The following is a 12,500-nucleotide window of genomic DNA, read 5'->3' as shown; positions in this document are numbered from 1 at the left end:
CCATGCAAAGCGGCTCTAGCTGTAGTATGTGCTCAATATACCACGGCTGTGAACCAATCAGATGGTTTGATTTGAGAGAGCCATTTTATAATACGTGTGGAACCCGTGTCGAAGAGACACACCCGGCGCCCGGGGGAAATACAAGCGCTGGAGCCGAGGTATGTGCCTTGCCCTCACTGACAAGTCATGGCTACATGCATGTATGCTGACGTTACGTTACGTTACGTTACGTTACGTTACGTTACGTTACGTTACGTTACATGCATGTATGCTGACGTTCGCTCAAACAAGCACTGTTGCTAATTGTCCGGCTACCCGGCTGGTGGCTATTCAAGCCCTATAGACAAAAGACACTGAGCTAACGTTAATAATCATATTAACTGAAGTAACCGCTGGCGCTGGCTGGGGCACCGTAACAATGAGGGTATAGTGGACGGTTTAATGAGGCAGTGAGTGCTACCTGTGTTTGTGGAGGATGGCGTTGAAGGCCATGCCGTCTCTCCAGCTGGTGCTGAAGTTGTGGATGTTGACGTTTGGATATCTGAACAGGAAGAGGAAATAACATCAGAAACACAGTAAGACAGAGACAAACACTTGAAGTTGTGGGTCTTGATGTTATGATACTAATTAAAAGGAAATTAACCATTAGTGGTCTGAACATGACTAAGAGAAAAGACAAACAGCTTGCCAAATGCTGCTCTGCTTCAGCTGCCATAGGCAGCCTAGCTGTGTGGAGGAGGTGGTGCCCAGTAAAGCATTGACATGGGTTTAAAGCCCTCACTCACCCTGCAGTCTTCATCTGGCACCAGAGCAGCAGGGCGTCTTTAGCAGACTTCTTCTCCTTGTTGTCCTCTGTCTCCACGCTGATGTCCTGGATCTGAGACACACACACAGGAGGACACATGGGGTCAGACGTGTCTCTCACTGTGTGTAAAACAAGACTAGGCAGGCCTAGTTAAGCTGGATCCGGACTGCTGCCGCTGCAGCATGGCCAAGAAACGTCTCAGGGGCTGACTGACTGACTGACTGACTGTCTGACTGTTTTTTCTGACCCCTCCCTCCCCCCCAATTTTCTCATCAACGGTACTTGGCCAATTTCTCTCTCCTGCCCCGGTCGCTGCTCCACCCTCTGCCAATCTGGGGAGAGACGTAGACTAGCACCATGCTTCCTCCGATATATGCGCAGTTCCCAGCCGCTTCTTTTCACCTGACAGCGGGGGGAGCTTCACCGACGTCACGAGGTAGAACGTGGGAGGATCACGCTATTCCCACCAGTTCCCTTCCACCCCGAACTGGCGCCCCGACCGACCAGACCTGGTCGCTAGTGCAGCGATCAGGACACATAGTATGCCTAATCCGGCTTCCCACCCGCAGACACAGCCAATCTTGCCTGGATGGACGCCCGACCAAGCCGGAGGTAACAGGGGGGCACGAACCTGCGACCCTCGTGTTGGTAGGCAGAGAATCTACCGCTACACTACCCAGACAGTGTCTACCCAGTCTGTCTGACTGACTGTCTGACTGACTGTCTGTCTGTCTGACTGACTGATTGTCTGTCTGACTCCCCATTGTTGAAACAAGCCTGCATGAGTGTTGCTGCTGCTCAACACTCACGCAGGCATGTTTTCAAAATCTGCAACACTTTCTCATCCATGTCTCTATGATATTGATGTGCATTTTCATAAGAATCTTAGTAGGAATGCAGGTACAAAACCAAAGGCATTGGCTCTTCAAAGTCAATGCTTTTAACTGTTATTCCTATGGGACATGAACGCAGCATCAGACTTTTTAACACACACAGAAACAAACATGAAGTGACACACACACGCACACACACACACACACACAATTAATTTTGAATCCATAATGAGCCATAGTGTAGGGGATGATGATGGGTTACACGAGACCCACTCCGCCAATTTGAAAATATGTAACTACATTTGTTTATCGCCTTTTGGGATGCAAAATTAGCACACCCTGTTACCTGGAAGCAGAGGACGACAGCCCAGGTGAGCTGACACTATGGTAGACAGATTACAGGCCTCTGATCTCAGCCACTCAATACGTTGGATTTTGGGATGCAAAATGAATTGGCAGGCCCTCACCTGGAAGCGCAGGATGATGGTCCAGATCAGGCCCAGGGTGAGGCGGTGGTTTCCGTCCACGATGTCGTGCGAGCCCATGTTCTCCAGGTGCACCCGCTGCTCCTTCAGGAACTGCAGCGCCTTGTCCACGTTCTCCAGGCAGTGGATCCGCATCCGGCCCTTGGTGGGTTTGGGCTGGAGGAGGAGAGACGGGAGAAGGGATTTTTTTTTTAGCTAATTTAAACCATTCAAAAACCAGAATCAGAAATCAGAACTTTGTTGACGGTAAGCAATGCATTAAAAACACCAGCGTTATCGTTAAACTAGTGATACTCATCCTCATCAAGGAAGGACCCCTAATTTAGTCCACATTAGAGCCCATAAACCCATTGGGATTTTAACTCTCAAACCCAAATCTGAAGATGATCTTTATTGTTATTAGAAATATATTTATAATATCTTTATATTATTATCTTTATTATCTTTCTTGTTAGTAGAAATATCGCACGCTCCTTTATAGCGTCCCTCGGCCGCGCAACTGGCAGCGCTCATCTCTAAGGGGCCTCGTTGGTTTTGCCCTCGAGGTCCCACCCGCTTTGCGGGCTCGTAAGACGGTCGCTTCCTGGTTCCTGTGCAGGTCATGTGACCCGGCCTGGCAGAGCAGAGGGCATGCTGGGAACAGACGCTCCGCTCCCACAACACGCTGCTGCTTCTGCTGGAGGCGGTCTGACCCCAGCTAAACCGCTACGCTCAACACTCAATGAGCCCATTGATATCTCTCTCTCTCTCTCTCTCTCTCTCTCTCTCTCTCTCTGTCTCAGTCCCTCTCTCTCTCTCTCTCTCTCTCTCTCACTCTTCCTCTCTCTCTCTTATTTTCTTGGCTTGGCGTTTTCCTCCCTTCCTCATCCATCGGCAGCCAAAACGCCAAAGATTCCCACACTGGCATAATAGTGATTATATATCTTTTAAATGAAATAAATTCAGAAAACGTATCGAGATTCTTGGCTGGCATTCTGAGGTTTTCTCTCTCTCTCTCTCTCCTTCTCTCTCTCTGTGTGTGTTTGACACATGGTGAAAAGACCGGATGACAGCAGAGAGGAGAGGAGAGGAGAGGAGGGGAGAGGAGAGGGAGAGGAGAGGAGAGGAGAGGAGAGGAGGGGAGAGGGAGAGGAGAGGAGGGGAGAGGAGAGGGAGAGGAGAGGAGGGGAGAGGAGAGGAGAGGAGGGGAGAGGAGAGGAGGGGAGAGGAGAGGGAGAGGAGTGGAGGGGAGAGGAGAGGAGAGGAGAGGAGTGGAGAGGAGAGGAGAGGGAGAGGAGAGGAGAGGGAGAGGAGAGGAGAGGAGGGGAGAGGAGAGGGAGAGGAGTGGAGGGGAGAGGAGAGGAGAGGAGAGGGAGAGGAGAGGAGAGGAGAGGAGAAGAGAAGAGGAGAAGAGGAGAGGAGAGGAGAGGAGAGGGAGAGGGAGAGGAGTGGAGGGGAGAGGAGAGGAGAGGAGAGGAGAGGAGAGGAGAGGAGAGGGAGAGGGAGAGGGAGAGGGAGAGGAGAGGAGAGGAGAGGAGAGGAGAGGAGAGGCTGCACAGAAGAAAGCCAAGAAGAACATGAAGAAGAAGAAGAAGGAAGGGGGAGGGGGGTTAGGGGGGTATGTACCACTGGAAGTCACCAGGCCGGGGGGCAGGATGGGGGGCAGGATGGGGGGCAGGCCGGGGGGCAGGATGGGGGGCAGGATGGGGGGCAGGCCGGGGGGCAGGATGGGGGGCAGGCCGGGGGGCAGGATGGGGGGCGGGCCGGGGGGCAGGCCGGGGGGCAGGATGGGGGGCAGGCCGGGGGGCAGGATGGGGGGCAGGCCGGGGGGCAGGATGGGGGGCAGGCCGGGGGGCAGGATGGGGGGCAGGCCGGGGGGCAGGATGGGGGGCAGGCCGGGGGGCAGGATGGGGGGCAGGATGGGGGGCAGGCCGGGGGGCAGGATGGGGGGCAGGATGGGGGGCAGGATGGGGGGCAGGATGGGGGGCAGGATGGGGGGCAGGCCGGGGGGCAGGATGGGGGGCAGGATGGGGGGCAGGATGGGGGGCAGGCCGGGGGGCAGGATGGGGGGCAGGATGGGGGGCAGGATGGGGGGCAGGATGGGGGGCAGGATGGGGGGCAGGATGGGGGGCAGGCGGGTGAAAGTGGTTGGGTCAAAGGCAAGGCGGTCTGATCTGGATTACATAGGATTGTCTTTCAGTTACACAGTAAGATGAACAGTGTGTGTGTTTGTGTGTGAGAGAGTGTGTGTGTGTGTGTGTGTGAGAGTGTGAGAGTGTGTGTGTGTGTGTGTGTTTGTGTGTGAGAGTGTGTGAGAGAGAGAGGAAGAAAGAGGAGATACAGTAGGAAGAGAGAGAGAGAGGACGAGTCGAAGGGTGTAATGTATTCCCGTTGCTATGGCGACAGCAGGCTGGCAGTAACTGTATCCTGCTGTACGGGCGTCTTGTCGGTCACACACACGCACGCACACACACACACACACACACACACACACACACACACACACACACACACAGAGAGAGAGGGGATCTGCTTGGATCGCTGTAGATTAAACTGCACTCGCATAAACTTGCAGTTGGCAACGTTCTTGTCCAAGTCAAAGTGAAAGTGAGACGTGAGTCGTCTGACTGGTTGAGACCTGTTGTGACTCCATCTCAATGTTCTTCATCTGACCTCACATCCATGAGTTCAGACTTGATCTGCAGACACATCTGACTGACTGCTGTGGCTCCAGTCTACAGAGGCTGGAGGGGAGCAGAGGCTCGCTAACAGACGTGGGGACTCCAGTCACTGGGTGGTGTAACGCTGGTGCCCTGGGTGGTGTAACGCTGGTGCCCTGGGAGGTGTAACGCTGGTGCCCTGGGAGGTGTAACGCTGGTGCCCTGGGAGGTGTAACGCTGGTGCCCTGGGTGGTGTAACACTGGTGCCCTGGGAGGTGTAACGCTGGTGCCCTGGGGGGTGTAACGCTGGTGCCCTGGGGGGTGTAACGCTGGTGCCCTGGGAGGTGTAACGCTGGTGCCCTGGGGGGTGTAACGCTGGTGCCCTGGGGGGTGTAACGCTGGTGCCCTGGGAGGTGTAACGCTGGTGCCCTGGGGGGTGTAACGCTGGTGCCCTGGGAGGTGTAACGCTGGTGCCCTGGGAGGTGTAACGCTGGTGCCCTGGGTGGTGTAACGCTGGTGCCCTGGGTGGTGTAACGCTGGTGCCCTGGAGGGTGTAACGCTGGTGCCCTGGGAGGTGTAACGCTGGTGCCCTGGGTGGTGTAACGCTGGTGCCCTGGGTGGTGTAACGCTGGTGCCCTGGGTGGTGTAACGCTGGTGCCCTGGGTGGTGTAACGCTGGTGCCCTGGGTGGTGTAACGCTGGTGCCCTGGGTGGTGTAACGCTGGTGCCCTGGGTGGTGTAACGCTGGTGCCCTGGCTGAATTTCCACACAGGCCTTCAGTCCATCATGGCCACCTAATCATCGCTCGTTACTTAATTGGCACATTCAGTCCTCGATTGGGGGGGGGGGGGGGTATATCAGTATTGGCAAACGGCCAAAAGAGTTGGAAAATATAGACAATAAATGTGATATGGTAACAGCCCTAAATGAGTGAGTCCAGTGAGCTGTCACACTGAGACAGACTACACAGAGTACACTGACCCGACTGCCAAATAACTCCATATACACCAGGTTATTACGACCGGGGAGGAATGTTCTGTGTGTGTGTGTGTGTGTGTGTGTGTGTGTGTGTGTGTGTGTGTGTGTGTGTGTGTGTGTGTGTGTGTGTGTGTGTGTGTGTGTGTGTGTGTGTGTGTGTGTGTGTGTGTGTGTGCGCGCGCGAGCGTTTGTGTGTGTGTGTGTGTGTGTGTGTGCGTGTGTGTGTGTGTGTGTGTGTGTGTGTGTGCGTGCGAGCGTTTATGTGTGTACTAGTGACTGCAGTGAGCGAACAGCCAGGTGTGTCTGATGTCTGTTGACTGATAACTGAACTAGAGATTTGACAGGAAAGAGACAGACAGAAAGAGACAGAGAGAGAGAGAGAGAGAGAGAGAGAGAGAGAAAAGAGAGAGAGAGAGAGAGAGAGAGACAGAGAAAAGAGAGAGAGAGAGAGAGAGAGAGAGAGAGAAAAGAGAGAGAGAGAGAGAGAGGAAAGAGAGAGAGAGAGAGAGAGAGAGAGAGAGAGAAAAGAGAGAGAGAGAGACAGAGAGATTTTTGGTTAATAATTGTCAAGAGCCATAAAGTTTCACCCTGACTGAGATGGCGGGCAGATACTGAGCAACAAACTAAGATAAGATAGATAAGGGGGAGGGGCAGTAGTGTGTGTGTGTGTGTGTGTGTGTGTGTGTGTGTGTGTGTGTGTGTGTGTGTGTGTGTGTGCGTGCGTGCGTGTGGAACACCCACCAGCCTCTCTCCTGACAGGACCTCCAGCAGCTTGATGAGCATGCGTCCGTCCCTCAGGTCCATGTACAGGTCTGTGATCCGACATGAGACCCGGGACAGGTGGGAGTTCACCCACTTAGTGAAGGTCTTCTTCTGAACCGCCTCGCGCTCATCTGAGAGAGAGAGAGAGGGGGGGGGGGGGGGGGGAGAGAGAGAGAGAGAGAGAGAGTCTTAATAAGCTCTGGATCGTTTTGGAGTCACGCGGGAGAAACCAGTGCAGCAGCAGAGAGTATTATTCACTTTCAGGTCTTTCAATTCATCCTCCTAACCCAAATCCAACTACTGTTTCTGTTTCAGTAGAAATAAAGCACAAAATAAAATATTAGATCAAATAAATAGATTTATACAAATCAAACGTGGTCAGGAGGGAGTGCTGCACATAGTGTGGTAAACGCTAGTTTCCCCAGCTGCTGTTAGCTTATTATCTTAGCCTGGACAACCATCCTGAAGTCACACTCTGCTGTTAGCTTATCTTAGCCTGGTCAACCATCCTGAGCTAACACTCTGCTGTTAGCTTATCTTAGCCTGGACAACCATCCTGAAGTCACACTCTGCTGTTAGCTTATCTTAGCCTGGACAACCACCCTGAAGTCACACTCTGCTGTTAGCTTATCTTAGCCTGGACAACCATCCTGAGCTAACACTCTGCTGTTAGCTTATCTTAGCCTGGACAACCATCCTGAAGTCACACTCTGCTGTTAGCTTATCTTAGCCTGGACAACCATCCTGAAGTCACACTCTGCTGTTAGCTTATCTTAGCCTGGTCAACCATCCTGAAGGCACACACTCTGCTGTTAGCTTATCTTAGCCTGGACAACCATCCTGAAGTCACACTCTGCTGTTAGCTTATCTTAGCCTGGACAACCACCCTGAAGTCACACTCTGCTGTTAGCTTATCTTAGCCTGGACAACCATCCTGAAGTCACACTCTGCTGTTAGCTTATCTTAGCCTGGACAACCATCCTGAAGTCACACTCTGCTGTTAGCTTATCTTAGCCTGGACAACCACCCTGAACTCACACTCTGCTGTTAGCTTATCTTAGCCTGGACAACCATCCTGAACTCACACACTCTGCTGTTAGCTTATCTTAGCCTGGACAACCATCCTGAAGTCACACTCTGCTGTTAGCTTATCTTAGCCTGGACAACCATCCTGACGTCACACACACTGCTGTTAGCTTATCTTAGCCTGGTCAACCATCCTGAAGTCACACTCTGCTGTTAGCTTATCTTAGCCTGGACAACCATCCTGAGCTAACACTCTGCTGTTAGCTTATCTTAGCCTGGACAACCATCCTGAAGTCACACTCTGCTGTTAGCTTATCTTAGCCTGGACAACCATCCTGAGCTAACACACTCTGCTGTTAGCTTATCTTAGCCTGGACAACCATCCTGAACTCACACTCTGCTGTTAGCTTATCTTAGCCTGGACAACCATCCTGAACTCACACTCTGCTGTTAGCTTATCTTAGCCTGGACAACCATCCTGAAGTCACACTCTGCTGTTAGCTTATCTTAGCCTGGACAACCATCCTGAACTCACACACACTGCTGTTAGCTTATCTTAGCCTGGACAACCCTCCTGAACTAACACTCTGCTGTTAGCGTATCTTAGCCTGGACAACCCTCCTGAACTCACACACACTGCTGTTAGCTTATCTTAGCCTGGTCAACCATCCTGAGCTAACACTCTGCTGTTAGCGTATCTTAGCCTGGACAACCCTCCTGAACTCACACACACTGCTGTTAGCTTATCTTAGCCTGGACAACCCTCCTGAACTCACACACACTGCTGTTAGCTTATCTTAGCCTGGTCAACCATCCTGAGCTAACACACTGCTGTTAGCTTATCTTAGCCTGGACAACCATCCTGAGCTAACACACTGCTGTTAGCTTATCTTAGCCTGGACAACCATCCTGAGCTAACACACTCTGCTGTTAGCTTATCTTAGCCTGGACAACCATCCTGAACTCACACACACTGCTGTTAGCTTATCTTAGCCTGGACAACCATCCTGAACTCACACACACTGCTGTTAGCTTATCTTAGCCTGGACAACCATCCTGAGCTAACACACTGCTGTTAGCTTATCTTAGCCTGGACAACCATCCTGAAGTCACACTCTGCTGTTAGCTTATCTTAGCCTGGACAACCATCCTGAGCTAACACACTGCTGTTAGCTTATCTTAGCCTGGACAACCATCCTGAGCTAACACACTGCTGTTAGCTTATCTTAGCCTGGACAACCATCCTGAAGGCACACACACTGCTGTTAGCTTATCTTAGCCTGGACAACCCTCCTGAAGTCACACTCTCCTGTTAGCTTATCTTAGCCTGGACAACCATCCTGAACTAACACTCTGCTGTTAGCTTATCTTAGCCTGGACAACCATCCTGAGCTAACACTCTGCTGTTAGCTTATCTTAGCCTGGACAACCATCCTGAAGTCACACTCTCCTGTTAGCTTATCTTAGCCTGGACAACCATCCTGAACTCACACACACTGCTGTTAGCTTATCTTAGCCTGGACAACCATCCTGAAGTCACACTCTCCTGTTAGCTTATCTTAGCCTGGACAACCATCCTGAACTAACACTCTGCTGTTAGCTTATCTTAGCCTGGACAACCATCCTGAACTAACACTCTGCTGTTAGCTTATCTTAGCCTGGACAACCATCCTGAGCTAACACTCTGCTGTTAGCTTATCTTAGCCTGGACAACCATCCTGAGCTAACACACAGCTGTTAGCTTATCTTAGCCTGGACAACCATCCTGAACTAACACTCTGCTGTTAGCTTATCTTAGCCTGGACAACCATCCTGAGCTAACACACAGCTGTTAGCTTATCTTAGCCTGGACAACCATCCTGAACTAACACTCTGCTGTTAGCTTATCTTAGCCTGGACAACCATCCTGAGCTAACACTCTGCTGTTAGCTTATCTTAGCCTGGACAACCAGGTTCACCTGCACTTAAGCGCACGCGTGCAGCAGTTTGGCTGACACTAAACACATCCCCGTGATGACAGCCTGCACTGCTTCCTTCACAGACACTGGATAAAAGCCAGCTTGCAGTGATTTGACTTTTGAATACTAGAGAGCCAATCAAAATGGGGGACATTGTCTCAATATGTGGGGGCATAAATAGGGCCATATGATTTCCGCACAACGGAAAAAAAACGTACGGAATCATGGAAGTTGGTAATACAAATGGTATCAACTGTAAAACGTGCAGAATTTTCCATAATTTGCCTGCAATTTATTAACAAAAAGTATGCCCAATTACTAGGGGTGTCACAATATATCGTCCCACGAAATTTCGCGATAGTAAAACGTCACGATATGTATCGTTGAGATGAAATCTCATATCGTGAAAAAAAAAAAAAAAAAAAAAAAAAACTTTTTTTTTTTTTTTCAAAAGTAGACAAAGAAACGTCTTTGTTTGTTGAAGTTCAATGTGTGGAAAGTAGTTCAGTTGAACAAGTCTCTGAAGAGACACATGAGAAGTTATACAGGAGAGAAACCATTCAATTGAGTTTCTGGCAAAACTGTTTACTTGACAGGAAAAACTGAAGATGCATAAAAAATAGACTAAGAAAAGTCTTGTTGTTTGAGTTTGAAGAAAAACTGAAGATGCATAATGAGAATTTATACTGCTGAGAAACCTTTTAGTTCAAAGTAAATCTAAGTGACGGTGTAACTCATTCTATTTCAACATAAGCCTTATCTCCAATCTCATGTTTTTTCTAGTTGTTATTGTAATAACAATTTCCCACAACAGCATGTTTTGTATTTGTGCATTTCAAATAAAATACTACTTTTCCAGTCATATATTGTCATTATTCAAGTTTAAAAAAATATTGTTAAAATCGTATCGTATCGTTATCGTGAACCCAGTATCGTGATACGTATCGTATCGTGAACTGAGTGTATCGTGACACCCCTACCAATTACCCAAATCAAAAGTAACCTAATTATTGTAGTAACTTAAATGATTTGATAATTGTAGAAGAGACCTAGAGACGTTCTCGATTGGGACACCTAGTCACCACAGCAATAAGCGTGAAGCTCAGTGAAGCTTCCCTGGAGAGGAACCAGAAAACTCAAACACAACCATTCAGTATTTCACAGGATACATTCTAAACACAGCCATGATCATAAATGTGTCAGGTACAAATCTGTGTTTTCCTTTCCAATAGATCATCTCCAGCCCTGCAGCTGCTTTCAATCCCCACAAACAAACAGCACACTTTCACAAAGTTCTTTTTAATGACATTCTTGAATCCAGATGAAACATTTTACCGCCACTGTTTTTTCTCTCCGTTTGGACGTTTTGATCGTCTCAATTTGTGACTTTGTGTTTCATAAAGTGCTCTAGTAGGAATGACTGTATTATTGGGAGCACAAACATGTTGATTGTGACTGTTGAATAAAATCTGGTCAATAAAAAAAAAAAAAAGTAAAGCAGGGTTTTTTTCTCTTCTTTACAGTTTCAAATATGTCCCTGATTTTGCCAGGTGTGTGGGATGCATACGTGCTTCCGGTGTCTGTGTGTGTGTGTGTGTGTGTGTGTGTGTGTGTGTGTGTGTGTGTGTGTGTGTGTGTGTGTGTGTGCGTGCGTGTGCGTGCCTACAGTAGATGTTGAAATGTGTGTTAAAGTATGTTGTGTATGTGTGTGTATGTTCTCATTGTTCCTGGAAGGCCAGTGTGTGTGTGTGTGTGTGTGTGTGTGTGTGTCTGTGTGTGTCTGTGTGTATGGGAGAGGCTTCCTGCGTCTGACAAAGCAGACTAATCACTGCTGTAAATATTCACGTGCACACACACACACACACACACACACACACATACGTGACAGCAGACACCTGGCGTCTGCAACAAAAGCTTGTTTATTTCCCATATGGTTACTGTCTTGCACGTGCAAAGACACACACACACACACACACACACACACAGAACACAAAATAAACTTGCTGTCATCCTCTTGCTCTTGAGAGTCAATTTGTGTGTGTGTGTGTGTGTGTGTGTGTGTGTGTGTGTGTGTGTGTGTGTGTGTGTGTGTGTGTGTGTGTGCCTCAGTGTTTCCTTAGCTGAACTCTAGCACAGTTGCCATGGCGACCTGCAGGAGGAAGTTACGCAATCTGGCACCAGGAGCGTGGAGAGAGCCACACACACACACACACACACACACACACACACACACACACACACACACAGTGTGTGCGCTGCATTTCATCATCACAGGTGATACATTTCTCACACACCATTAGGGATGGGTATCGTTTGGTATTTTTTAAGGATCTGTTTATGAACCGGTACTGTTTTAAAAGTATTGATTTAGCACCGGTACCGTTTTAACAGTATTGTTTGTAAAACAATACTTTTAAAACGGTACCGGTTCATAAACAGATCCTTAAAAAATACGAAACGATACCCAACCCACCACACTGGTATCGTTTTAACAGTATTGTTTTAGCACCGGTACCGTTTTAACAGTATTGTTTTAGCACTGGTATCGCTTTAAAAGGGACGGCATTAGCTCGGGAGGTAGAGCAGGTCGGCCAATGACTCAAGGGTTGGCGGTTCGAATCCCGCTCCCTCCCAGCTGTTGTTGTTGTGTCCTTGGGCAAGACACTTAACCCTCATTGCCTCGTATGAATGGGTATGAATGTCTACGAATGTTGGTGGTGGTCGGAGGGGCCGTAGGCGCGAAATGGCTGCCACGCTTCCGTCAGTCTTCCCCAGGGCAGCTGTGGCTACATCACCCGTAGCTTACCACCACTGGTACGAATGGTGTGAATGAATAATGATTCCTGTGAAGCGCTTTGGGTGTCTAGAAAAGCGCTATATAAATCCAATCATTATTATTATTATTATTAAAAGTATTGTTTTAGCACCGGTACCGTTTTAAAAACAATACTGTTAAAACGGTACCGGTGCTAAATCAATACTTTTAAAACAGTACCGGTTCATAAACAGATACTT

The 12,500-nt window shown here is 49.3% G+C and overlaps 1 protein-coding gene across 1 annotated transcript in view; it reads right to left on the bottom strand.

Moving 5' to 3' along the window:
- Positions 1-6,630, bottom strand: part of sptbn1 (spectrin, beta, non-erythrocytic 1) — a 78,961-nt gene extending 72,331 nt beyond the window's left edge. The window contains exons 1-4 of the mRNA XM_083650935.1: positions 6,481-6,630; positions 2,106-2,279; positions 786-877; positions 461-541 (exon numbers count right to left, since the gene is read on the bottom strand). Of these exons, the coding sequence (XP_083507061.1) occupies positions 461-541; positions 786-877; positions 2,106-2,279; positions 6,481-6,543 (410 nt within the window). The 5' untranslated portion in view covers positions 6,544-6,630. The remainder of the gene's footprint in view (positions 1-460; positions 542-785; positions 878-2,105; positions 2,280-6,480) is intronic.
- Positions 6,631-12,500: the final 5,870 nt, after the last annotated feature.

The sequence above is a fragment of the Poromitra crassiceps genome, assembly GCF_964638095.1.
Source record: "Poromitra crassiceps genome assembly, chromosome: 14".
NCBI lineage: Eukaryota > Metazoa > Chordata > Actinopteri > Beryciformes > Melamphaidae > Poromitra > Poromitra crassiceps.
This window is presented reverse-complemented; position numbering and strand designations above follow the sequence as displayed.